This window comes from Phytophthora infestans, genomic scaffold (assembly GCF_000142945.1).
Source record: "Phytophthora infestans T30-4 supercont1.30 genomic scaffold, whole genome shotgun sequence".
NCBI classification, from domain to species: domain Eukaryota; phylum Oomycota; class Peronosporomycetes; order Peronosporales; family Peronosporaceae; genus Phytophthora; species Phytophthora infestans.
This window is the reverse complement of record NW_003303729.1, coordinates 1,700,040-1,725,799: the sequence shown is the minus strand read 5'-3', so window position 1 is coordinate 1,725,799 and position 25,760 is coordinate 1,700,040. Positions and strand designations below refer to the sequence as shown.

Here is a 25,760-nt window from a genome sequence, read left to right as displayed (position 1 = left end):
GCATGTATTACTCTCAACGCATGAAATTCGTACCGCTGCTATTACGAACCTAGGCGCGAGCAAACTCGCGCCGCGCTACATTGGGCCATTCAAAGTACTACGAGTTATGGGTGATGCCTACACGCTAGACATTCCTACGTCGCTACGACTACACCCGACGCTCTACGTCGGGTGACTTAAGAAATATCTTCCCGCGACGATCCCGGAGGCGGAACAGGAGCATGCGTTGAGCGGCCCTCGCGACGAGCCTTTCGAGCCAGCATCCCATCTGTCCCAGTTCCCCGCTCGCACGGAAGAGCTCCACTCCTCGGTCCGCCAAACACCTGCGCCTCCAGACTACGCAGTCGCTTTAAGAGTCCACGATTCGACTGCCGCAGACTACTCGCCGTCGCCTCGGCGCTCCGAGAGCTCTCAGCCGCCCGCATGGTCTCCTCCTGTGCGTCCCGAGAAGTGTTCAGCGCCTGCTCAACGTCGTCCTGGTCAACCAGGTCGCGTCGAATTCCACCGCGACGGTCCTCCGCCCATCGTTGACTCGAATGGAGATACGTGCTGGATCGTGGACCGTATTGTTGATCACGAATATCCTCCCCGCGCGCGTAGCTCGACCCAGTCGTCGGCTCAACACGCGGCTCCCGCCGCGCGGAAGTATAATGTACGATGGCTCGGGTTTCAACCTGCTGATGATACGTGGGAGCCTCGCGCCAACTTGCTTCGTGACGTTCCTGACGTCGTCCACGAGAACTACTCCAGCCTTGAGTCAACTGCGACCGCGAGCGACCTCGCGGCGATCGACTACGCGCCCGACGAGACATCGAATGCGCCGGAGACAGGCTCCGGCGCGAACGCTGTCGGCGCGAGCCGCCGCGAATAGCCGCCTCGGTGAACTCGGAGAGTGAGCGCTTATACTTCTCGATCCAAGCGTGTTTGGTCGGCATGAGCGGATACTCGACAATATGCTGATCCTACTCAGCTTGCGTCGGGCGTCGTCCGATGTCACACGAGCTGCAACCTTCGCGTACGTTGACATAGCACAAACGGTCTTCGGTCCAAGCGTTGTCGCAGACGTTCAGGCGCAGATCACCGAGTGAATGCTCGGCTTGTAGGGCTTCACGATCACCGAGCCAGCCGACGACACTTTCTCCAGCCTCTTGCATCTGATTCCACCGCCGGATGAATGCGCACCATGATCTCTGCAAAGCTTCGTACGACGCGCCGTCGAGTGTTTTGTTCCGGAGACGCCTGAAGCGCCGAAAGTGGTCCTGCATGATGTCCAGCGCGTCCGGGGTCACCGCCCCGGGCAAGTCGTACAGCGCCCACGGCTTCATATCCTCGTTCATTACGCCGGGCCGAACCCCAAGTCGACTCACGCTCTCAGGTGCGATATCAGCGGTCCACCCACTGTTCAGCGTTGTCGCCGACGCTGGAGCCGTCCGCGTTGTTCCGCTTCCTGTCTGGTTCGCCGCCCCCGTCTGCTGCGCCATGTTGTTCTCGTCCGCGCAAGCTGTATTGTGCTGCTTCTGGGCTTCGCAGGAGCCCCCGTCCGTCAAGTTCTCAAGCGTTCTCTTCTCCGCCATTTCCCAGTTTTCCCGATTGTCCTCCGAAGTGCACTCCCGTTAGGTGGTTGCTGTCTTAAGAGGGGGTTGATGTAATGGGCCCTCTTAAGCTACATATGTAGGTAGTTTTATAGGTTCTTTGTAGTGGTTCACACCATTACATAAGTAGGTAGATTTGCATTACAAAAGTAGGTGCAGCAGCACACGAGTAGCGTGTGCTGAATTGCCGTCACCCCATTGGTTGAAATATGGGGAGCCAGACCCATAATCAACAAATAAGGAGCTGACGTGTATTTGAGTGGTCAGGGCAAGCCGCCCTGGACCTAAATAAAAACAGAGTTGGTTTTCCTTCAGACTAAGTACTTGGTTTCAGTATCACTGGACTTGTACGCTTCCTCATCATTACGTGTAAGCAAGTAACGGACACCCCAGGCCTGTTACAAGACATGTTTGGAGTTCCGAGCCTCGACCTGGAAAACATCATGCCGCTGAAGAGGTTCAAACTCCTCCGCCAATCGTTTTCTTTCCGCATCGACGTTTCTGTGGAAAATATTTAACGTGACCCGGCTGCAAGAATTCGCACCATACTGAATGTTATGAAAGTTACTGAAGGCAAGTACATTGACCTAGGTCGCGATGTTGCGCTTGAAGAATCAAGTATTTCTTGCAGATCTCGATATGTCCGTCTTTCAATTGCTTACAATCCTCGCGCAAATACCACTTTAAGTTGTATATGATGTGTTGCGCTACAAGCTGGATAGCTGTGAATTATAGACTTCACGGTGGAAATGTACTGGAGGATCGCTTGAGAGGTGTGGCAAATTCAACTGAGGCTCAAGCGCATATCAGTGAGCTTTCTTAGAGGATATTTCATTCGGGGGCATGCTACGTAGGGCTACTTTCTGAATCAATCATATGCGTGTGTTTTGGCCTACCTGCCCTGAGAGGTTTGGCCAGGGTAGCTGGGGTAACTTGGATAGTATTATCCTTGTCTAAACAGATTTTCCAGCTGATACATTTTTAGCGAAATTGTTGGCTGGGGGTCACTCGCAAACGCCACTCTCCATCACAACATCCTGGAGTCTCAAAGAAGGGATGTGCACGAAGAGCGTCGTGGAGTGGAAGGGCGTCCCCTCTTCGCAGCGATACCACCAGCTCCAGCTTCCGCTTCCAATGCGCAAGTCTCCCAAGAGGACTCAGACGTCGCTAGTAATTGTGTGGACCGTGAGCGGCTGGTGCCACAAGCACAGCAGCTAGATTTCAGCTTAAAGAGGCTTTAAACTGGTCTGTGGATGAGGTAAGCTCTATAATTCGGTGTAATTGTGAGAAAAACACCAATTTATTGATTCTTCTTTGAGCTTATAAACAGCCACGATGCTGAAGCGAAGATTCAAAAACAAGGCGATTCTGGATTTGTTTACTTCACAGGGTGGTGCGTATGCGCATTTATTGTGTACACGACGCATTCTCAAATAAGTCCATACTTCTGTGTACAGGGCGAAAGGAAGACGGTGACAATCGGGAGATTGTTGCTGGCATTCCTTCGCGTAGTGGCTCTTAGTGCAGAGATCGTTTAAAAACGCTCCTTAAACAGTATAAGGTACCCCATCGCTCGCCGTCATAAATGTCGTGCCCTATTCTATTTTAACAGCTACTATTTATATAGCCCTGATTTCTCCGTCGGGGTCTGGGGTCCGGGAATAACGGAGCTAGCAATTCCCCAACACAATTTCTTAATTGCTGGGGCTAGGAATTATGTTGTGTGTTTGTATACCCCTTCAAAATTAATTTGTATCAAATATCCAACTTGCAGTCTACGCCAGTCAGCTGGAAAGTTGCCGGTGCCGACAAGATGCAGGCGTCGCCCGCCTTCTTGATGGGCCTACTTCTACCCCGCCAACCTGAGCCAGTTCCCGCTGTCGCTTCAGTGCCCGCCGCCTCGTCAGTGCCTGCCGGGCCGACCCAAGATCCGATAACTGGTCGCAAGTCGAAGACAAAGCGTGGGCGTCTTTCGAAGGAGGAGCGTGAGTTATGGACGGAGTCGACAACGGAAACTCTGTTTACTGTCTGGTAAGTCATGATACTGAGTAAATACTACGGATTCAATCTTACAATAACGCTGTGTGACTTTGTTCTACTTTATTAGATACGTTACTGCAAAGGACGAGTTCAAGCGTGCCAGAAATCACGTTCAGATTGGTGCCGCTTCGGTGCTTGTAGTCACTCCGCTGAATAAAGCGGAAGACCGAAAGTACACCGTGACACAATGCAAGGATAAGGTGAATATGATACAAAATATTTTCTGGATAATATATTGCTAACTCTTGTTGTATTAGACGTGTAGATAAAATTGTTGAAGAAGAAATGGTCTTTATATCGGAGGGCCAGTATGCTACCGGAAATGTCCCAAAGTCTGCGCCTCTACCGTGTTTGGAGCTCATGATGGGGCACTGGGCTCCAAATTCTGGCAAGCAGAACACATCTTTGTGTGACGGCAGCACGGCTCACGAGGATGCTGACTCTGACAGTGTCTCGTTCAGGGACGACACCGCCGCTTCGAATCGCAACAAGCGCAAGCGAACTAACTCTGAATGTGTCAAAGAAGGTGAGCGCCTTTTTAATACTATATATTTCTCCAAAACAAAACAATCCTTCCATTAATTATTGTTTTACAGAATTGCGTGCATTGGCCGATGGGGTCAAAGTGATGGATGAAATCATGAAGTCCAAATCTTCAACGGCTTTGACTCTGCGCTGTTCCGGGATGTTGTAGCACCGCTCTCACGCCAAGAAAACGCTCTAAACCTGCAAACCGCTGCTATCAATGAGTGGATTCAGACACTCAGAAATAAAAACTAGCTTTGTATTGTTTAGCAGTAGAGCAAACGTGCAAACTCGTCTCGTTGAGCCCTACTAATAGCACGCAAGTCGAAATCCGGCTTCATTTCCAGCACACTACCAGTATCTTCCTATTCACTCCGACTGATAGTGTTATCATTAAGGTCAATCAAGATATTGTGCAGGGTCATTGCAGACAAAATGATTCTTGTACAATTCATGATCGACTTTTGTTCCAGTAGTCTTCGTATCTTAGCTTTAGCATTCCAAACGCACATTCAATAGCCATCCGTGTCGCACTATGAATGTAATTGTAACGTTCCTGAATACGTGAAAATTTACCGCCTTCTTCCCGTGGTATGTATGGTGTAAGAAGCTCGCAACTCAGCGTGAGCCCGGCATCTCCAAGCAAATGACGGCCACGAGAAATCGTATTTTGAGCTGAAATGCCAATTGTAGATACTTGCCAGGTATTTTTGTCACTGTAGGACCCCGGCCGCATATCATGTTCCACAATCGCCGTCGATGATCACAGAATAGTAGTCGCTCAGCAGGTCGAGAAATTTCAAAAGACGATCCATCAACTGCTCCACAAACGTACGAAATGCCTCTTACATCAGGGAATCCTCCCATAATTTCTCTCCACCCAGCGCTTGTAGACGGCATTTTGATAAAATCCTCAGCATGCATGCAAATAAAACGAAGCAACTCGTTTATCGTAGCAGCAGTGTGGTGCTGGGATATACCTAAAGCAAGGCCTGCATCCTTCATACTTCCAGACAGCGCTAGATCTAGTAATAATAAGCCCATTTTCTTTTCAAATGAGTGATCTCGCCCGTCAAGTAGGTGAGGAGGGGCATGAGGGCGGAAAAGCTCGAAAATTTTGACGAAGCTGCGCTGAGAACAGCGCAAATTACCTCAAAGCCAATTATCACAGCACGGAGATGCCAATAGCGCATCAAAATCAAGTTTTGTTACCGTTAATTTATTTTCATTGTACCCCGAAGCCGTCCCGTGGCCGCGGCGATCGCTCCCGCATACACCGTCACCAGAAGTAGCCATGCTGCAGCTTCCTCACCCCATCGTGGCGCCCCATAGCAGCCACAATGTTGTTTTGGTGTCTTTTGTAAATCAGTGCATATCTCGGAAATATTATCCGCCCTTTATTTCCACCCCCAAAGGGGAGTAAACAGCTTGTAGGGGAATAAACCGATGGCCAATCAGAATGCATCTCCTTATTTCCCAAACTACGACCCCGACGGAGAAATCAGGGCCTAAGCTACGTCTGGATTACACAAAGTAAACTTTTTATAAATCGCTTATTACAAGGTTTAATCTCGCGAGCAAGCGTCCACCAAAACATTGATCCAGCTTTCGCTTCATTCCTTAGGAATATGCTAAGGGGAACGATAGTCGTATTTTAATCTGCTTGAAAAGGATCCTGGTGTATCTGTAGATCTTAACGCTCGCGAGACTTCGGCTTGTGCTAGCAGCGCCTGAATATGGAGTTATTCACGTCTTAGCTCTTACAAGCTAACCTTCTTTAGTATCGATGACATGCCATTCTTTGTTAGGGGCCTCATATGCGGGTCTCCAGCACTGCCAAACGACACGGATTGTTCCTGATGGTAGCACGAACGCCTTGTGAGGTCGATGAAACGAGCCGTTTGTGGTATAGTAGAGCACACAAATACCTTCAGATGTGGATTCCTAGCATAATTCACAACGAATCGGCGCTTGTATGACCTGCATAGAGGGTGGTCCCCTTCCGCCCAGGTGACTCGCTTCCACTGAGTTCCGAATAGCCAACTCAGAGCACTTCCGAGCTCCGCCGAGTTCGGCTCGCTCGAGCTCGTTCACAAAACCCTGTGCCTACATCGAAGGATGAGCGACGGCGCACGAGCGCTTTTACAGGTCACGCGCGTAGAGGCAGCTCATCTAGAGGTGGCACAGCACCCGGGCCATCCTACGTACCGACCCGCTGAGCTCGCGGGGCTTTCTTTCGCGCATAGCGAGACCTTTGTCCTACCCGAACCACCTAATCTCTTCGCGCTATTAGTCAATACCCTACAAGTTATGCATCTCGGGTATCAACGACAGGCATAGATTAGCCCCATGCAGGATCTTACCGGAAGCGTGTATACGTCTCTTGGACTAGGAAAATTCTTCCCTCTTATCTTATGAAATCCCTTTTGGTCCTTCTTGTATAATCATTTATTTTTTTTTACTAATATTTATTGAAATGGAGCCGTTTCGGATCTCAGTCGACCCTTCCGTTGCGACCGTTGAGATCAGCGGCTTTCTGAAAAGCAATATCCGGACAATTTGTCGAGTATGTACCGTGCGCCTTTTCTCCTCAGCTCAGGGATACCAGGCCGAGCCGATGCTTTGTCTAAAATAGATTCAGGTACGGCCGAATCGCACCACACGTTCAATGGATTAAGCTTGGTTGGCACAATATACATGAGAGCAAAGTTGGGGGGGGGCTGTAATAAAAAAAAAACAAGTTGGCCTGTGCGGCGTAAAACATTTGTAGTGCAATGTACTTTTGCGGAAGGACGAGCAATACCAGTACCCGATTGCACCATAAGCGAGTACTGCAAGATGAAGTAAATTACTTAGGCGTACGCTAATAAATTTAGCTACACTCGAGGTCGGAAGCAGTTGAGCGCGTGATATCGCTAGCAGCGAGCTTAATGTCCCAACATTTACGGTTAATCTTTAAGAGCGAAATGGCCTTGAACAGGATAGGATTCATGCGCTTTCGGTATCCTTCCAGAACAAGTCTCACCGCGCCAATAGTCTTTCAGCAGACGCAGAAGCTCCCAACATGTAACGAAGTTCTCCTGCACAGTGACACGCTCTCGAGCGATCCGCTTGCGCTCCTGTAGCTCCTCGTATTAACCTCGATCTTCTGTCAATCAATGCGTCTGCGCGAGACTTGGTTTGGTAGTACGAAGGGCCTTATTGGTGCTTGTTCAGGTTCTGTCACCTTGGCAACTTTCGTGCTCAGCATCTTTACGATTGTGGATTCGAATAACGGATTGTGTACAATGCTCGCGTCGTGAGCTAGGTAGTGGCTGAGATCTGGAAAGTCCTCTAGCAGCTCGTTAAATGTTCCTCTTGCGGATGCAATAGATATCGGCATTTCTTAGCCGACACCATCTTGCACATAGAAGCGATGATTTCACCCATACCTCGCTCTTTAAAGCCCATCATGACAGCGTCAAATCTGGCTAGCGTCAGCAGCAAGTCTCTTAAAGTTTGTAGCTCTGATTATCGAGGCATCAAAACTTGTCTGAGCTCATTCAAAAGCCACTCGATCATGTGGCTAGTCGAAACCATCTTGTGCCATTGCTACGCATTGCGGCTCCGTGAGTTCTCTTAGAGCCGCAGCCGCCTTCAAGTTGGCCGTCTTGGACGATTAGGCACCAACGCTTTTAGTAACAAGTTCTGCACCAAGCTGCACCTTTATGAATCTTATGATAACAAGACTGAGTTTGGGGCAGAAGCAGCCCAAAAGTGTACCTCGACCAATGAAGCTGTTGCTCTGCTCGTGGGACAGTTGTTTACATGAAGTGTGACACATCAACACTTCGGGATACCTCTAGGGTCGTCAGAGGCCAGCCGTCGGCTGATGATATAGCTATACTATATGTGACTTAGAGTTTGTATATTTAGCTCAAGTTTAGTCTACCTTTAGATACATTCAGTTTACAATTTTTCTTAAGCTGGTATCTTCGCTCCCTTCGACATATGCGACCTGTGAACTTATGTTCACTGAGAATTTGTAAGCGCTCGGAGGCCGACTTGCTCAAACGCAAGGTGCTGTGTGATTCCGTCACCCTTCCCCCCTCCCCAAAAAGGTGTCTTGGGCCTTGCAAAAGACACGAAAGGGCGTTAATGAGAGAAGCAAAACAGCCACTGAAGCTGGTCATCTGTAAATAGGCTTTCTGAGAGGCTGCGGGCGCGCTGAAGTGTGAAAAAGAATAGCCAAGATTATAAAAGGGCTACAAACAGTAGTACACGTTGTAGGCGTGGCCGTGCAACCCGATTACATCGTCTTTTGCGCATTGAGTACCTCAACAATAGCTCATTGGGCTATAGCCTGGGTCTCCAGTTTATATTTTGTTGACTCAAATATTCAAGATATTTTTTAAATGTAGCCATTTCGGTGAATAACGTCGTAAATTCCAAAAATGCCAATCCAGACGGCTATTTCGTGTGCATTTTGTGTGTTATCCAACTGCCAACGTACCACCATCACAGCAGATCGCTCATAGCGCCCCCGCCGCCATGTTCGCGTCCAAGCTCGGCTACAAGGGCGCGCAGACGCGGTTCAACCTGTTGCTACTTGAAGACGGCGAGTTCTTCCTTGATGTACGTGTCAATCTCCCTCTTAAATCCGCAAAATAAAATACTAAACAAGCAGTAAATTCATCTCATTCCACAGGATTTCAGTGTGCACCGCTATCTCGAGCCCAATCCGGACACGCACCGGTATATTTTCCTACGCAATTTATCCTTAAATACTCCAATCTAATATTTTTTTAATTTCTTTCGAACAGTAAAGTGCAAGGACGACTCAAAATGTGCACGCGGGGCTTCTTCTTCGAGCCACAGGACATCAATTTACCCATTTTAAGGTTCTTTTTCCGGGATATGAAGGAAATGCCGGTAGCCGAGCTCCACGACCACCCTGAAGCTGGAGATTGCGCCATTTTCCTGGCCTTTAAAGTGTCCTCAACAGTGGAGATGAAGGAGCGAGGAGTCGACCACCCGTACGTCCAGAAGGAGACTAGTACGGACAAAACACGAGTGCCAGAGAAGTACATTTTCTCTCTGCTACACTCCAAGATCGAGGAGTTTTTGAAGAGTGTCAAGCCGATCTGGGAGCTCGCACACAAGAAAGGTGTCATGAATAAAGTGGACGAAGAAGCTCTACTGGAGCCGGTATTGACACCGAGACAAACGGACCAGTTCGATTCGAGCTTATTGGTCGATTTCCGTGAACGTCCGCTGCTTACAAAGGGGAAACTAGTGGATCGGATCGTGCCTCTATTAAAGTATCCCGGCTGTTTAATGCTGACGAACCAGAGGTTGTATTTCCAGCCTGCACAAGTGAATAACGTGGGGGATCCGGTGCTCAACTGGGCGTACAATACCATCGAGTACTTGTACAAACGCCGTCACATGCTCAAGCAGACGGGATTAGAACTATTTCTAAAAAACGGCGAGAGTTTCTTCTTCAGCTTTAGAAACCACCACGACCGGGATGAAGTCTACGATATGATGGTGAACCAGCCAGATCTGAAGCATTTACAGCAGACTGACGTGGAGTCGATGCTGCGTAAGTGGCAGCAACGCGAGGTGTCCAACTACGACTACTTGGTGTACTTAAACAACGCTGCCGGTCGCACCAAGAACGATCTGACGCAGTATCCAGTGTTCCCGTGGATCTTAACCGACTACCAGAGTGCGTCCATCGACTTGTCGGACCCAGCAGTGTATCGAGATCTTTCGAAACCTATCGGCGCACTTAATGAGGAGCGTCTGGAGTTCTATAAAGCACGCTATGAAGCCATGCCGCGTGGGATGGAGGACGAGGGACTGCCGCCTCCGTTTCTGTATGGCACGCACTACTCCACCCCGGGATACGTGCTCTACTACTTCGTCCGCATGGCTCCAGAGTACATGTTGTGTCTTCAGAACGGCAAGTTTGACGCCCCAGATCGACTGTTCCAGAGCATCCCAAGCACCTGGAGTAGCTGCAACACGAACCATGCGGATCTGAAGGAGCTTATCCCCGCTTTCTTCGATGATTCCATGCCTCCAGACGAGTGGCTTTGCAATGGGAAGAACCTGGATCTCGGGACCACGCAGAAGCTCACAAGAGTGCGTAGTTATGGCTCTGGATCTACGTTTTGATTTGTGTCTAATTGTGCTTGTTTGTCTTTTTTAGGTGGGCGACGTTGAGCTTCCTGCGTGGGCTTCTAGTCCGTCAGCTTTCGTTCGAATCAACCGAGAAGCTCTGGAGAGCGAGTACGTGTCGGAACATCTTCACGAATGGATCGACTTGATCTTTGGGTACAAGCAACGTGGCGAAGCTGCCATCGAGGCGAACAACCGTGAGTATTGGAGCACTCTAGTCGGTTCAATTTGACAAGTCTGACGCTTTATGTACAGTGTTTTACTACCTGTCGTATGAGGGTTCTGTGGACCTCGAGACGATCACGGATCCAGTGGAGAAATGCTCGTTTGAAGCTCAGATCCAAGAGTTTGGTCAGACTCCGAAGCTGCTGTTCTCAGGCGCCCACCCGTCTCGTAACGACGTCGGAAAAGCTGTGGCTGTTGCTGCACCGGATTTGATCCCAGCGCCACGTAAGCAAGAGGAATCAAATGGCGCAGCTGATAGCGAGGTTGAAACCCGCAGTCGAGAAGACAGCGTGCTGGACGAAAACACCTCGTACGACGAGAACGAAGACGAAGACAACACGACAGGCAATCGACGCAGTATGTTCGCGTTCCGGACTCGTTCGTTTGGTGCTGTACCCAAGCAAGCGCAGCGGTTTGTGGGAGGAATCACAGCGCAGATCCGTCGCCGCATGAGCGTGGAGTCGACGAGGCGCTGGAACTGGACGTTTGGGACTCCCGCCGATGCTTCGTCTTGGACGCCGTCAGCGCCTTATATGCTGCACGCAGGGTATGTTTGCACGTTGCATTAACGTGACGTATTATACGTCTAACGTTTGTTTTGTTTTTGTGCTAATGTAGAGAGGTTACGTCGCTGGTTCTGGGGAAAGATGGCCGTGCGTTGTTCTCCACGTCCAAGGACTCGACTTTCAAGGTCTCAGCGACTCTGGACGGCACGTTGCGACGGAATCTGTCGTGCAACTTAGCGTTATCCTGCTGTGATGTGTCGCCCGATGAGAAGTATGTCTTCGTTGGATCATGGGACAACTGCATCTACATGTACTCGATGGACGTCGGACGAGTCATCGACCAGATCACAGCGCACGACGACGGGCTCTCGGCTGTCTGTGTGTATGAAGACCGCGTACTTTCGAGCTCATGGGATGGCTCCATCAAACTGTGGCACTATACTCCCAAGGGGATCGCTACGGCTCCGTTGTCGACGTTCATGGAATGTGAGGAATCGGTGGTGAAACTCGCTGTAAGTGCCGATGGCTCCACGGGTGCTGCGGCGACAAGAAATGGTGCGCTGCTTTTCGTGTTATTTAACGTTATTTTGTACTGATATTGTGGCGTTTAATTCACTCGTAGGAGTCGTGTATTTAATCGATTTGCGCACTAGCGAATTGACCCGCAAGCTGTTTGCGAGTCCCGTACACCGCGCCGAACTCTGCGGCTTGACGTTCTGTGGTGGCGCGTCTACTGTCGCTTGTATGAGCACAGCGAACGAGCTTTCGGTCTATCAAACGGACGGCACACGAACGGTTACTATCAATGTGAACGCTGATGGACCTGTCCGGTACGTTTATATCTGTTATAAACGTTTGGAATCTGACTTAACTAAGAGGGTTTTGGGGCGTGCAGATGCTTCGATTCGGATGGAGAATACGCCGTTGGAGGAACATCTAATGGCAAGCTGTTGCTGTGGAAACTCGACGAGCCTACAGGGCAAGAACAGGTGCTGGAGATCCCGGAGGCGCACGCACAGGGGGTGTCGGCGCTCACGGTAAGTCCCAATGGCTCCGCTATTGTGTCGGCATCTGCAGACGGAGGCATTCGCATCTGGCAGCTACGCCGTAAAGCTGCTTCTCGTGGCCGTCTCCCTGCGTTCTTCTAAGGCGTAGAACACGTGGAGATACGGCTTGGGAAGTGCGTGGATATGCACAAATAAATGTTTCAGCTTGTTTAGACTTGCTACCAGTCTTCGTGATTCTCTGTTGCCATTCGAAACAAAAGCTCAAGTCAACACCTGCGGCACATATTTGCCGCACAATACCATGACAACGAGATTATTAATACTTCGATACCAAAAAATTAAACGAAAAAATACGTATCTTACCAAGATGAGCGAGCTCGAACGGTAAGTAGAATCACTACTGTAGAGAAAGAAACAACTTGGATTGAATAAATACAAACTTGCGTTTCGAGAACGAAAAGGAATTAAAGAACGCGAGCTTGCGCTGTAGAAACTGATTCAGCACGAGAAACGACGCAGTTCTCGGGCAGGAAATACGAAGATGTAGACGACGGCATAGCTCCCCCCAATTGCCAGCACCCGGGTAGTACACAACATTTGGCAGCTGCTCCAAAACGGACTTGTACGTGACATACACGATGGGAACAAAACACACTCAATGTACTCGACTTAGAGCCAGATATTCACAGTGTAATAAGAGTTGGAGACCTTGCAGAGCGACCTCTTTCGACTGTTTCCCATTTGCTGATCGTGTACAAACATGCGCTGGGTCTCTTGTTGATGAGACTTTCAAGAGATTTGGCCCAATTGGCTGAACCGAAGTCTTACGAAGAAGACGGGATACCAACCAGTCTTGATGATGATTCGGTATTGGAGCACTCGCCGTACCTGCAACGCTCTGGCTGATGCCCACGTCGATCTACAGGGAGAGGATGTGGAAGGCAAGCGTGCAATCTGGCGAAGGTGATATTGCTAGCTGTGGGGTCTCGCGTTACTGTAAGAATTATTGCTAGCAAATCTGTTGTCTCCGATTGAGAAAACCTTCGGGACGATTGGTGGTCATTGAGAATTGACACTAGGATGTTTGTAATTCCCGGAACTTCAGTAGTGTTTGTCCAAAATCGGCGGCAATGAGCAATGCAGATAGGTACAGAGATCCAGCACTTGACATACACACGGAAATAAACAGCGCACTGTAAAGATCCACCATAAAACTCACTGTTTGAGGGATGAAGTCCTCTAAATTTCGTGTGGCATTCATCATGAAGTACTTGGCGCCAAATCTCCAAATTGGCAACACAAGTACGGTGACGTTGATGGCGAGGTTGGAAAATAAAACATGTTATTATATTTTTGCTCTTAAGCTCAGTGATAAACATTGCAATACAGGACTAATAAAAAAAATGTGGTATTTTGATTAATTATTGCAATAAATACATTAGCCCCACTTTGATTTATACCTCAATTTTGTAAGTCATTAAGTATTGCAGAATATTTTACATATTTAATAAGTTTTCCGTACAAAAATTCAATGGTTAGATTACTGATGTTATTTCTTCCAGCCGGAACCAAATCGTGAAAAGCTTTATAGAAAGGATGAATCGCGACAAGGGCCATGCACACAACATAAAAGCGCTGAAATCGCCGAAGGTACGGGCGACATGGAGAAGCGTTCGTTAATGGAGCCTTGCTGAACACGAGCACAAGCGCAACCGAAACGTAAATCATAACCACCAGACCTGCAGCCTGGAAAGAGGAAATCCGATACGGCTTGATGCAGCTAACGCTGTTGCCATATTAGCCACAACGACCAAGACAGCCGCAACCAGAATTTTTAAGAATGGTGCCTCCATCGCTGGAACGAGTTTGGCCGTCTCAGAAATGTTAGTGCAAGCGATAGTGTAACAGCATCAATGTCAGTCGAATCCAGAACACCCAATCGACCCATAGGAGGGCGAAGCGGTAGACACTCCAATAAAATCACCACCAAAAGAGCAGGCAGCGGAGTGACCAGAATAAAAACTATCACTCGGGTTTGGGAAGCAACCTTGCAGTAGCAATCGAAGCTCTCGAGGCGCTCAACGGAATAGGAACCATGGCGGCCAACTTGAAGATTGTTCCACCTCTTCTCTAGGTTTTTCCACGCTGACATGTTGAAGCTGGTGGGTTCTAGCAGACTAGTTGCTATTTCAGCACAGTCAAGGTCCACGAGTTTAGTTGACCGGTCCTATTCGCAATTTGTATGTTTAAAATTAGCGCTTTTACAAACTTACAGGATTCTTCTACTATAATAGCTTTTAGTTCCCGTTGATTAAGATGAATTTCTTTTTCACGATGTATCATCAATGCATCTTCAATGATTTGTTACAAGCCAAACAAGTACAGTAAGGTAAAATGCCAGTTTAAGTCATTTGGATCAGTTTAAGGCGCACCAATAGCAGTCGTAGATGCATCTGATTGGTCATTTTTAGAGCGGCGCTCGCCTCCACGAATACCTGTCAGTTTTGATCTGGCTTCCAACCATGAAGTGTCGCACAACGTATAGCAGCAAGAAGAAGATGAAATTGGTGAGGTCTATTCGCGAGGGAGGCAACATTGAAGCTATTGGCGAGGAGAGCGGTGTTCCAGCTCGAAAGTTGTTCCGGTGGACTGGAGAGGACGTTAATTTGCGTGAGAACGGGAATAACGGCCCGTACATCTTCAGCAAACGGCGCGGACCTGATCCCACTCTGCCCAAGGAAGCCAAAAAAAGTATTTCAACGGCACACACTTACTGCAGCCATTGGATACTGCCGTTTTTTCTTCGTTCAAAAATACGCTCCAAGATCTTATTGATGCTAATATTCGAGCTAACGAGATTAATACTATCAGCAAGGAAAAGGCTCTTCAAATGGCCGCACTAGCGTGGACAAGTTGCAATTTCAACAGCAATATATCATCTGGATTTCAGAGCTGCGGCATTTTTCCGTTAAATCTTGTAAAAATGCACGAGAAGCTACTCAATTTCCAACACAACGGAGTTTCCGCTACCGTCAAAAAGGCTTCTTGGCTGCGATACAAGGAGACAGTACAGCACGATATCTTGCTTCTGCCCGGTCGCCAACAAAAGCAGAGTAGGAAAAGAAAAACCAAAACAGTGGCTGGTAGATTGCTAACGCGTGAGATGCTTCAGCAACCTGACCAGCCCTCCCAACGAAACGCGCCGAAGCAAACAAGAAAATCGCAGAGAGACAGAATTTCTACAAAAACGACAGCGAGTGGTATGCATCACCAGGACCAGGAGCTTCATCAAAAGCAATACCACGATCACAACCACGATCATAACCACGAGAACGAGCACAAACACGAAGAGGAACAAGGCATGGAGAGCGAATTGGTGCTAGTGCAGCAGCAGTCAGAAGTTGCTAGCAGTGATACGGTTCTGTTCGAGATGAGCTTCTAAATACTCCGGATTTTAATACACCATCTATTTTGATCCAAGTCAAGGGTATAATTTTACGTGGGTTCTAATCGGAATTTACAGAAATTCAACAGTACGTGCACGATCGTACATAAAAGTCTCTTGTCCATACTCAAGTCAAATTTAAAATTGTCTTAAACTGGCACACGACGAAAAAAGATGGTAATTACAAACCGCCTCTGATGGCCGAATAGTACTCAATTAATGTAATGCGCTTAATAATAAGAAAGACGAGATATTGATAATTTCAGTCGTGGTTGTTTTGTTCTCATCTTCAATGTCCGTTGAAAATTATGAGCTTTTAAAGTTGGTCATCTGTAAACTGGCATTTTACCTTACAGTGATTTCGGTTAAGGGCTCTTTGAGAAATAAAATGTTAATCCTTTTATGTACAGTACAGTGATTTCGGTTTGGGAAATAGCATTTTAATCCTTTTATGAAAAGTGCGTGGAGTAGCTCGTCGAAATGCGAGATGTGCAGCGCTGCTTCTTGGCCTGCCGAAGGACGGTTGATGCAAAGTCAACACGAGTACGCGAAGGAGGGGCAGATTCGCTTGGCTCCACGGCAAACTCCTCCACGGCCTGCTGCTCACTGGTAACCAGCGGAAGATCGCTCTGCATCTTGACGATCGCCATCTCAAAATCCGTTGAGTGGATAATACACTCGGAGTGAAGTAGGCAGCCACAACAGGATACTTAGCAGCACATGCGGCAATAGCAAGCGGACGTCCGCCATGGAGCATTTTTCATCTTGCAGCGCTTGACACAACACTATCCAGCTCCTACAGCTCACTCAGCGAGCAGACAAACGAAACCCACACCAGTGTAGGAAGTGGCCTCGCAGTAGGAATCGAAGCTTTCCAAACGCTCAATCGAATGGGAACCTTGACGATATGACTTGAATTTCGTTCCATCTCTGTTCTTGTTGACTCCATGCCGACCCCATGGCACAGTCAAGTTGCAAATGCAACGATGACAAATCTATTCCAGGCATGGATGCTCGTAAATGAGCGTTTTTTTACTTTAAAGCCCCAGAACTCAGGTTTAGAAACGCTTTGTTTGCAATTGTGCGTCTTCAAGCGGCTAAGTTTCTAGCAACTCGATGAATGATATGCATCACCCAATGCCAGCACTCATCAGATCTTATCAAAAATTAAGTGAGGAAAAAGTTGTGATGTTGTCCACGTCCCATCAACACCTAATGACAAACCACAGCGCATCATCGCCTTGCGCGCGTAGTTGATCCCGTTGCTGTCTCTCTTATTGTTTACTTCACGAACTGCTGCAGCCGCTAGCTCAAGGAGAAAACGTTTGCCGGGTTTCTTTAGCTTACCCGAGTAGCTGCCATCCTTTCGTATATTATTTTGCCACTGCTTATCTTCGATTAGCTCGATCTTCTTCTCGTTCCACATTCGAGACCACACATCCTTCGTTTTGTTGGTTGTACGGTATAGAAAACTTTTCATATTTGAAGAATTAGGCGGATAGAAGAGCGGAATTGAACCAGAAGAAATAATATGAGAAAATAAGCTGAACAATGGACACAAATATAATAATTAAAACCCAAAACTCAGGTCATGGGCAGAAACCAAACCACTTCAAGACGTGCCCAGCATAGACTAATTTTGAACTATATAGCGAAGACTAATTTTGAACTTCGTGGTTTCTACAGACCATTAATTAGTCTTCCATAGACTAATTATGAAGATAGACTAATTTTGAACGAAGACTAATTACTGTAAGTACTGTAGCTGAACTCTCGTCATTGTTATTATGAGAAGTCGCGGATTTACATTGATTCTCAATGAGTTCTAGAACCGTCTTGGCATTAATTCGCACTTCGCGAAATTCCAACATTGCTTGGCCCACATCAATTGCGATAAATAATAACGAGAGAATCAGTTATCCCGAAGTGGAGATGCAGACCGAAACAAACATTGCGCTGAAGAAATCGACCGTCATAGCGACAATGACGGGTATAAAGTCTTCCAGCTCTCGTGAGGGTAGTGCTTTGCTGCAAATTTCCAGACTGGCAGAGCAATCAGAGCGACTCTGTTATAGACATTAGGAATGGATTTATAGAACAATTTGTCGAGTGGGAAAACTGCACCAAGACTCATGTATGCGAGCAACAAGCGTAAGTATCCCCGGAAGTGAGGACGAAAAAGTGAACTCGAAGAGAATGGAGAGATCGTTCCATCTTTTCTCTAGGCGATCTCACGCTGGAAACATTGTGCAGTAGCTGTCGCTGGTTCTACAGTACAGTAGTTCAACTTGCAAGTCTTTCTCCTTTATCCCTTATTTATATAAAAGGCTCACACTCCTTTTTTCGACTATAAGAAAAAAAGTTACCTAGATGCGCCAGTTCGTACTGCAGCAAACCGACAATCTCGAGAAACAGAGCTGATTGCACAAAGTCCATTGACGCTTCAACCCCAAATGCCAACTGGTACAACGGTGAGAACGCAAACTTGTGACGAAGGAAGGAGTTCAGGAAGAAGAGCGAGCCGATTTCCAGCAGAGCAAAGATATAAATATTCGCTAGAGCAGTCATATCCCAATTCGAATTGCTAGGGTAGTAGATCGCATTGGGCAGATGCATCAGTACTATTTTGTTCGTGGCAAACACCAGTGGGATAACACACTCCACGTACTCAACCAGGGCCAGGTATTCACAGTGGAACAGCAGCTGCAAGCTTTGTACTATCAGCTCTCTAGACATTTTCCCAGTATGAATGGTCTTGTCTAAACATGCCTAGCGTTGTTGGACTCAGGAAGTATAGCTGTACCTTTCATTGTTCGACCATTTTTTTGGTGCTGACGTCGGCTCTTTCTTCTTTTGGTAATGAAGCCCTTGAGGCCGTACACACCTGTTTTGTCCAGCACCTTTATATGCTCTACTAGCTCTTGAGTAATAGGATGCGGTAGACATGTCAGAGTCGAGTGATGTCACCGAAAACGCACTGGGATTCCGAGGCTGTTATTTACAGTATAAGAGCATTTAGAAGAAGACTACATATCTTAATTTAGCAATTTGCAAATTTCAAAATTTAAAAATGCTTTCTGTTAAGATAAAAACACGATTATAAAAAATTTAACTTAATATTTTGAGTCAATCCGAACTTACGAGGAAGTCTTAGGTTCGCAGAGAAATCCTCTGCGAAGACATGTCGACCCCGCGTCCGCACCAGCGCCTGGGCGACACGGCCTGGAGCAAAATGCCCAAAGTGGTGCGTTCTCTCGCCACCCCCACTCGCTGAATCTTCTCACGCTCTCTCCTCCGTCAGAACGGCGAGTTGTTCGCGCTGACGTACGGCTCGCTGGTCACGCAGCTCATTAAGGACTTCGAGGACCTCAAAGTTGTGAACCAGCAGCTTGACAAAATGTAACAAATTACCTTCCTGTCTTGACGAGCCAACGCAACAAAATAACGCTTAGTAATTGCATTTATTCTGCTTTAGGGGCTATAACATTGGCGTGCGACTCGTAGACGAGTTTCTGGCCAAGTCTGGAGTGAGCAACTGCCAGGACTTCAAGGAGACGTCTGAGGTGGTTGCCAAGGTGGCCTTCAAGATGTTTCTGGGCATTAACGTGGAGGTTGCCCAGTGGAACACCGAGGGCACAGCCTGTAGTCTCCTGATCTACGACAATCCGCTCACAGGTAGAGCGCTCTACCTACTGGTAAATAATTCGGAGTGTCTGACAGTATTCTGTAATTTTTGCTATTGCTCGCAGAATTTGTGGAGCTGCCGCCAAGCGCGTACGGTGTGTTGTGGTACTCGAACGTGCTCTGTGGCGTGCTACGAGGCGCATTGGAGATGGTGCAGATGCGCGTAGAGGCGCAGTTCGTCAAGGACGTGTTGCAAGGAGACGAAGTATCGGAGATCCGGTCGGTGGCCTGTAATAAAGTGTCGCTGGATGGGGCTACAGACTGACAAGAATGTGTGTGTCTGTGGTTGATCTTAACCCGACAGGTTGGAGCTGAAGGGCATGATAGAAGAAGCGATGGGAGATGAGTACAAGGAAGATTAATTGCCTCCTTGACAACGAGAAGTTATTTTCTTTCGTCTTTTGCCTGGCTGACATCTGATGATGGGGTCGTGTCGGCGGCAATGACAAAACACGGGGTGTTTTCAAATAATTGCCAAAAGACGTGGTGATGGGCGTGGCTGGAATATATTTAAATTCTGTCGGCTTACTTGAAAGATGAGGAGGCCCTTTAAACGCTGTGCGCTGCACGTACAGCATTAGTCAAGGCTGCAAGTTCTCTTAGTTGTGTCATCACAAGGCGTTCGTGTGAGGCAGTGCTGACAATTAGTTACCTTACCAAATCTCCGCTATCATAATGCAAAGCCACGTGCAGTACTGGCAGCTTCTGAACTACTGCCCCACGCGTCGCCAATAGCTCTAGAGCGTACCACAGGTGCGAATGGTCTGGATGTTGAGTATTCCATCCACGCCAGTAGAAATCACCACGTTTTTTTGCCTTTGTCGATAGTAGAAATCACCACGATTTTTGGCATTTGTCGATAGTAATTTGGCGTTCGAGGTTCCAACACGCAATCACTAATCGTTCCTTAGGTAAATAGTACTTCACGTAGTATAACTTTATTCGGGGAGACACAGGTACAGCAATAAAACATCTCAACGATGTTAGGAAACGGGACGATCACTTAGTTGGACGCCATAGGATCCCATTTGACCGAGCGTCTCATTTCCAACCAGGTCAACTTCTTTTACATCTGTAGTATGTAGTAGTATTTTGGAATTGTCAACAATAACATTATGACGCTGCTTGTTCCCATTGCTATTAATAGATAATACTCACTACCTCAAGCCACCAGTACTTGAAAGTGTTCACACGGATGAATCGAACGAATTGCTGCGATAGACAACAGCACAGGGGAACTAGCCACGCTTCAACCAGTAAGATTAGAAGAAAAGTGGTGCGAGGTGCAAGTCGGTCGACAGGGTTCCTACTCCATCGAACGTCTCGAAAGTCTCGATTATTACTGCAAGACTACATCACGAACACGCGTTATTCTAGTCTGCATGCTTACTCCAGTACCCGCGTTGATTGCAGCATTGCTTCTGGAGTGTCTACCGCTGCAGTCTCCGTCGGAAGGATGGAGGGCTAACTGGATGTTCTGGATATGGTTTAGCTTGATGGTTTTCATCTTGGTCTTTATGGGGATTGCTGCATTTACGCAACTATTCCCCAACTTCGGTCTTACAGTCAGACGAAGAATAATTGTGGCGTTTGGCACGTGTGCTGGTTATGTGGGAACATGTTTGCTTGCTGTGGCAAATAGAATTGTTGGATTCCCGATACCGTTTATATGGCAAGGTACTCGTGGGACTTTTCACGCCAATTATGTTCGTGATTGTGTTTGGAGTGACTCCATTCTCTTCGAATTCACCTTTTCGTCCGCACATCCGGAGATACCTATGCTTGTTGTTCGCTTACGTGAGTCTTGGTGCAGTTTTCCCACTCGACAAATTGCTCTATGAATCCATTCCTGATGTCTATAAAGGAGTCGCTCTGGTTGCTCTGCCAGTCTGGAAATTTGCAGCAAAGCACTACGTCATGTGGGCCTCACGAGAGCTGGAAGACTTTATACCCGTCATTGTCGCTATGACGGTCGATTTTTTCAGCGCAATGTTTGTTTCGGTCTGCATCTCCACTTCAAGATCACTGATTCTCTCGTTGTTATTTATCGCTGTTGATGTAGGCCAAGCAATGTTGGAATTTCGTGAGGTGCGAACTAATGCCAAGACGGTTCTAGAACTCATTGAGAATCAATGTAAACCTGCGACTTCTCATCATTACAACGACGAGAGTTCAGCTAGTGACTCAGATACAACGGACTTATTCTCGAGAATTCTTGCAATTGCTCGGAATCCCAGTGCGTTTTCGGTGACATCACACCAACACACTCGACTCTGGGCATGTCTACCGCATCCTATTACTCAAGAGCAAGTAGAACATATCAAGGTGTTGGACACAACAGGTGTGTACGGCCCCAAGGGCTTCATTACCAGAAGAAGAAAGAGCCGACGTCAGCACCACAGAGATGGTCGAACAATGAAAGGCACAGCTATACTTCCCGAGTCCAACAACGCTAGGCATGTTTCAGACAAGACCATTCATACTGGGAGAAAGTCTAGAGAGCTGATAGTACAAAGCTTGCAGCTGCTGTTCCACTGGGAATACCTGGCCCTGGTGGAGTACGTGGAGTGTGTTATCCCACTGGTGTTTGCCACGAACAAAATAGTACTGATGCATCTGCCCAATGCGATCTACTACCCTAGCAATTCGAATTGGGATATGACTGCTCTAGCGAATATTTATATCTTTGCTTTGCTGGAAATCGGCTCACTCTTCTTCCTGAACTCCTTCCTTCGTCACAAGTTTGCGTTCTCACCGTTGTACCAGTTGGCGTTTGCGGTTGAAGCGTCAATGGACTTTGTGCAATCAACTCTGTTTCTCGAGATTGTCGGTTTGCTGCAGTACCAACTGGCGCATCTAGGTAAGTTTTTTTTCCTACAGTCGAAAAAGGTGTGACTTATTGTCAGGGGTTAACAGTATTCTCGAAAATAGTAATCTTGGGTAATACTAATACTACTTCTATTGGAGTATTACTACTATTCATACCCCTATGTACGGTATTTCCTATGAGTATTAGTATTACTCACTTGAGGCGGTACTATAGTACTTTCAGACTACTACTTTTAAAGGATCCGGAACTGAGTCCTCGTTGCAGGGAAATTGTCATTCTCCCTTTTGAAACAAAACTGTCAGACTGCTTGTGAGCATGGGCTGTGCTGTAAAAGGCTGCCAAGAAGACAATATGCTTGAGATGGACCCGTGCAGCGTGTGTGGGAAGCCCACACACCACATGTGTGCTATTGGAGTTTTCGAGGGCTCTGACTCGGCGCTGAATGAGAGGTAGCGGTCTTGATTTCATCTGGATTGTATTGCTCATACCCCTACTAACACTACATTACAGATTTTGCAGTCAGACTTGTGTTAAAGTCACCCACCCAAGTGTGAACAATCCCGTCCACACTCAATCGACGATTGGTAAGCGTCCTGCACGCCCCAGGATTGCCTCTAAAGCCCATTCATCTAGCATTTGGGAAGGATCTGACTCCAACTTCGTCCTTTCGCCAGACCCACCTTCAAAGAGCGACGATTCTTCTAGTGAGCATCCGGTCAAGCGTCGTAAGACTACTACGACAGCAACTTCAACGGTTGCTAATATGAAATCCGCGAAGGTTATTTCTACTACCCAGCTGAAAGCTGATAGCCACCTCTCGACGCCACTAGACTGCTCTCCAGCTGGTCCATTATCCGAGCTTGGTATTCCACTTTCGGTCCGACACTCCAGAAAAGCAGGTACTACAGATGAAGTATGGGATCTAATTCACACGTTGGATGTTCCATACAAGAAGCAGAACCCCTGGAAACCGTCCGTCGGAGTGTACCGCAATATTTGCCTACTGTGCTGCCAAGATATTAAAGGTCGTGTCAAAACAAATCGCTACTCTTGGGAAGCGGCCCTCCGCAATACCAAGAACTCTAGCAACGCGAAAGACCACATCAAGGCTAGGCATGGAGACCACCCGTTGGCAATCCTAGCCGAGCAGACAGCGACAGAAAAGTCGAAAGCAGATATCGCGGCCGCTGAAGCAGAGTCACAAGCGGTGTTAGATCTAACTGGGGACGCCGAAGGTGGATCTATCACTTCTACGTTAGACGGCACTGCTTCTAATGGAGGAACAGGGACAAATGTGGCGTAAAAGCGGTTCTTCCGGGCAAATGAGAAGACGCTGAACGTTCTCATAATACACAATAAGTTATTGTGTATTTTTTGTATCTTCAGGGGCTGATTTACTTTTCGATTTAGGTGGCTACGTGGAGCGATGAATTAACCGCAGAATTAGTTTCGAAACATTTTGACATGCCTTAACTTTTAATTTAAGAAAAACTTGTGCAGGTACTATCGGAGCCTTAAAAGCAGGAATGCCCAAAATACATTAAGTTGAATTGGAAGGAAATGCATAGCGCTTACACACAGACAAATTAAACAGCTGCGTAAAAGAAAACATCAAATAAATTATTGCAATATCGCAAGCATCTACCGACAAAGCTCAACCGTGGTCACGTCGTAGTAGGATGTATTCATTTTCAAGAGCATGATCATATCCAGCGTCATAGACGAGATCATTCATCTAGAACTAGATGAATGGCCTCCGCAAATTAAAAAAAATGGTGGGGCCTTAGCTGAAATAATTACCTAGTTTTACAAAATGGCAACATAAAAAGCTGGACATGTCCTAAAATGAATTATTTTACAGAAACAAATAGAAATTGTTTTTTTGTATCTATTTTTGGGCACCCCTGCTTAAAGGTGGCTTTCTTTTTTGCTCTAATTAAATTTTTAATTTAATTTTGATAAGATCTGATGAGTGCTGGCATTGGGTGATGCATAGCATTCATCGATTTGCTAGAAACTTAGCCGCTTGAAGACGCACAATTGCAAACAAAGCGTTTCTAAATCTGAGTTCTGTGGCGTTAACGTAAAAAAAACGCTCATTTACGAGCATCCATGCCTGAACTAGATTTGTCATCGTTGCATTTGTAACTTAGCTGTGTCATGGGGTCGGCATGGAGTCAACTAGAACAGAGATGGAACGACATTCAAGTCATATCGTCAAGGTTCCCATTCGATTGAGCGTTTGGAAAGCTTCGATTCCTACTGCGAGACCACTTCAAACTCTCTTGTGATTTTCATTTGTCTGCTCACTCATGTGCCGGCTTTATCAGTTGTGATTTTATTGGAGTGCCTACCACTTCGTCCTTCTTCAGAAGAGTGGAGTGCCAATTGGGTGTTCTGGATTCGGTGCTCACGATGGCTAGCACCGGCATGTCTGAGATGGCTACACTAGTTCCGGTCATGGGACTACCGTTTCTTAAAGCTTTTGTAATAGGTTGAGACGCACGGTAGATGACGACGATGACGGCCAGTACGAACTGGTCAACGACAGAAAGAACAACGCGAGGACGGGAGCTGGAGCTGACGTGGTTGCGGCACGTCTGGCAGCCTGGACCTGCGGAGATGGACGAATACGATGGCCAATAGCGGCCAAGGAGACGAAAGACAGCAGAGTGGAGCCCGGCGAGCAGTCGCTGGCGTGCGTCGTAGAAGCAGCTGACAACCGCAGCCACGAGGATTCGCAGATCCACACGGACCTGAAGGGCTCTCACTTTCGAATCGGGCGGTGCAAGACGCAACTGAAGCGAACGAACGTACTTACGAACAAGTGCACTCGCCACAGCTGCTCGGGTCCCGATAACGAACAAAGGACTCAGGTCGCTAGAAGACGCCTGTAGCGTGGACAGCGAGCCTCGACACAGAAGAACGACCGACTGTCGACGGACCCGCTGCTCGGGTCCCGATAACGAACAAGGGACTGAGGTCGCTAGAAGACGCCTGTAGCGTGGACAGCGAGCCTCGACACAGAAGAACGAACGACTGTTGACGGACCCGCTGCCCGGGTCCCGATAACAAACAAAGGACTGAGGTCGCCCGAAGACGCCTGCAGTGGGACGGCGAGCCTCGACACAGAACGAACGACAGCATCGGTGGACGCATCGAGGCTGGTAAACGCGCGGACAAGTGGACGGCGGTCACGGACAGAGTGTGCGTGGTGGTTGCAACGGCGAAGTGAGCCTGGGCACAGCACGACAGTGGTTGTGCGCGCTGACTGAAGGGCTGCGTTGAAGCAGGACGGGCGCCTGCGGCGTAAGGTCCGAGTGGCTAAGTTTGCGACGGCCTAGACTCTGGTGGAGTCGTTGTGGCAGCGGCGTACAGGAGGACGTGGACGTGAGAAGCTCGTTCGTTAACGAACGAAATAGGAACGAAACAGAAACACAAATTAATAAATAGGTCGTGTTGTCTTATAGGCACACTACCGGCGCGGGCGATAAGTTGTCGACCGTCTGCCTGCGAGTCTTGGACGTAATCGGTACTGGGCGACCAAAGCCCCGTAGCTGGGTTCAAGAAGCTATTGCATGGTGGTCATACAGGGGCGTTAATTTGACAAAGATTGACGATTGATACGAGAAACGAGTAGATTACGCAAAAGTTACGAAGTTACGAAGCTACGTGGGGTTACGTCGGAGCTCTACATAACGGCGAGAACCAAAACGGTGCAGATATCGGTGACCCCTGGCG

At 47.7% G+C, this 25,760-nt stretch overlaps 4 protein-coding genes across 4 annotated transcripts; 3 read left to right on the top strand and 1 right to left on the bottom strand.

The window, feature by feature from the left end:
• Positions 1–8,658: 8,658 nt before the first annotated feature.
• PITG_13988 (uncharacterized protein) lies at positions 8,659–12,201 on the top strand (the record flags this gene model as incomplete). Its single annotated transcript, XM_002899597.1, has 9 exons — positions 8,659–8,771; positions 8,845–8,891; positions 8,960–10,286; positions 10,354–10,519; positions 10,578–10,735; positions 10,811–11,094; positions 11,166–11,608; positions 11,676–11,883; positions 11,949–12,201. The coding sequence occupies 9 exons, from the start codon at positions 8,688–8,690 to the stop codon at positions 12,199–12,201; spliced, it is 2,970 nt and encodes a 989-aa protein (XP_002899643.1).
• A 3,753-nt stretch (positions 12,202–15,954) lies between these two features.
• Positions 15,955–16,155, bottom strand: PITG_13987 (uncharacterized protein; the record flags this gene model as incomplete). The annotated part of the gene is made up of 1 exon (XM_002899596.1): positions 15,955–16,155. One exon carries the CDS (start codon positions 16,153–16,155, stop codon positions 15,955–15,957), a length of 201 nt encoding a protein of 66 aa, XP_002899642.1.
• A 2,510-nt stretch (positions 16,156–18,665) lies between these two features.
• On the top strand, positions 18,666–19,690 carry PITG_13986 (trafficking protein particle complex subunit 3; the record flags this gene model as incomplete). The annotated part of the gene is made up of 5 exons (XM_002899595.1): positions 18,666–18,749; positions 18,807–18,904; positions 18,981–19,180; positions 19,255–19,408; positions 19,494–19,690. The coding sequence occupies 5 exons, from the start codon at positions 18,687–18,689 to the stop codon at positions 19,549–19,551; spliced, it is 573 nt and encodes a 190-aa protein (XP_002899641.1).
• Positions 19,691–24,179: 4,489 nt separating this feature from the next.
• PITG_13985 (uncharacterized protein) lies at positions 24,180–25,254 on the top strand (the record flags this gene model as incomplete). The annotated part of the gene is made up of 3 exons (XM_002899594.1): positions 24,180–24,184; positions 24,514–24,832; positions 25,129–25,254. 3 exons carry the CDS (start codon positions 24,180–24,182, stop codon positions 25,252–25,254), a joined length of 450 nt encoding a protein of 149 aa, XP_002899640.1.
• Between the last annotated feature and the right edge of the window lie 506 nt (positions 25,255–25,760).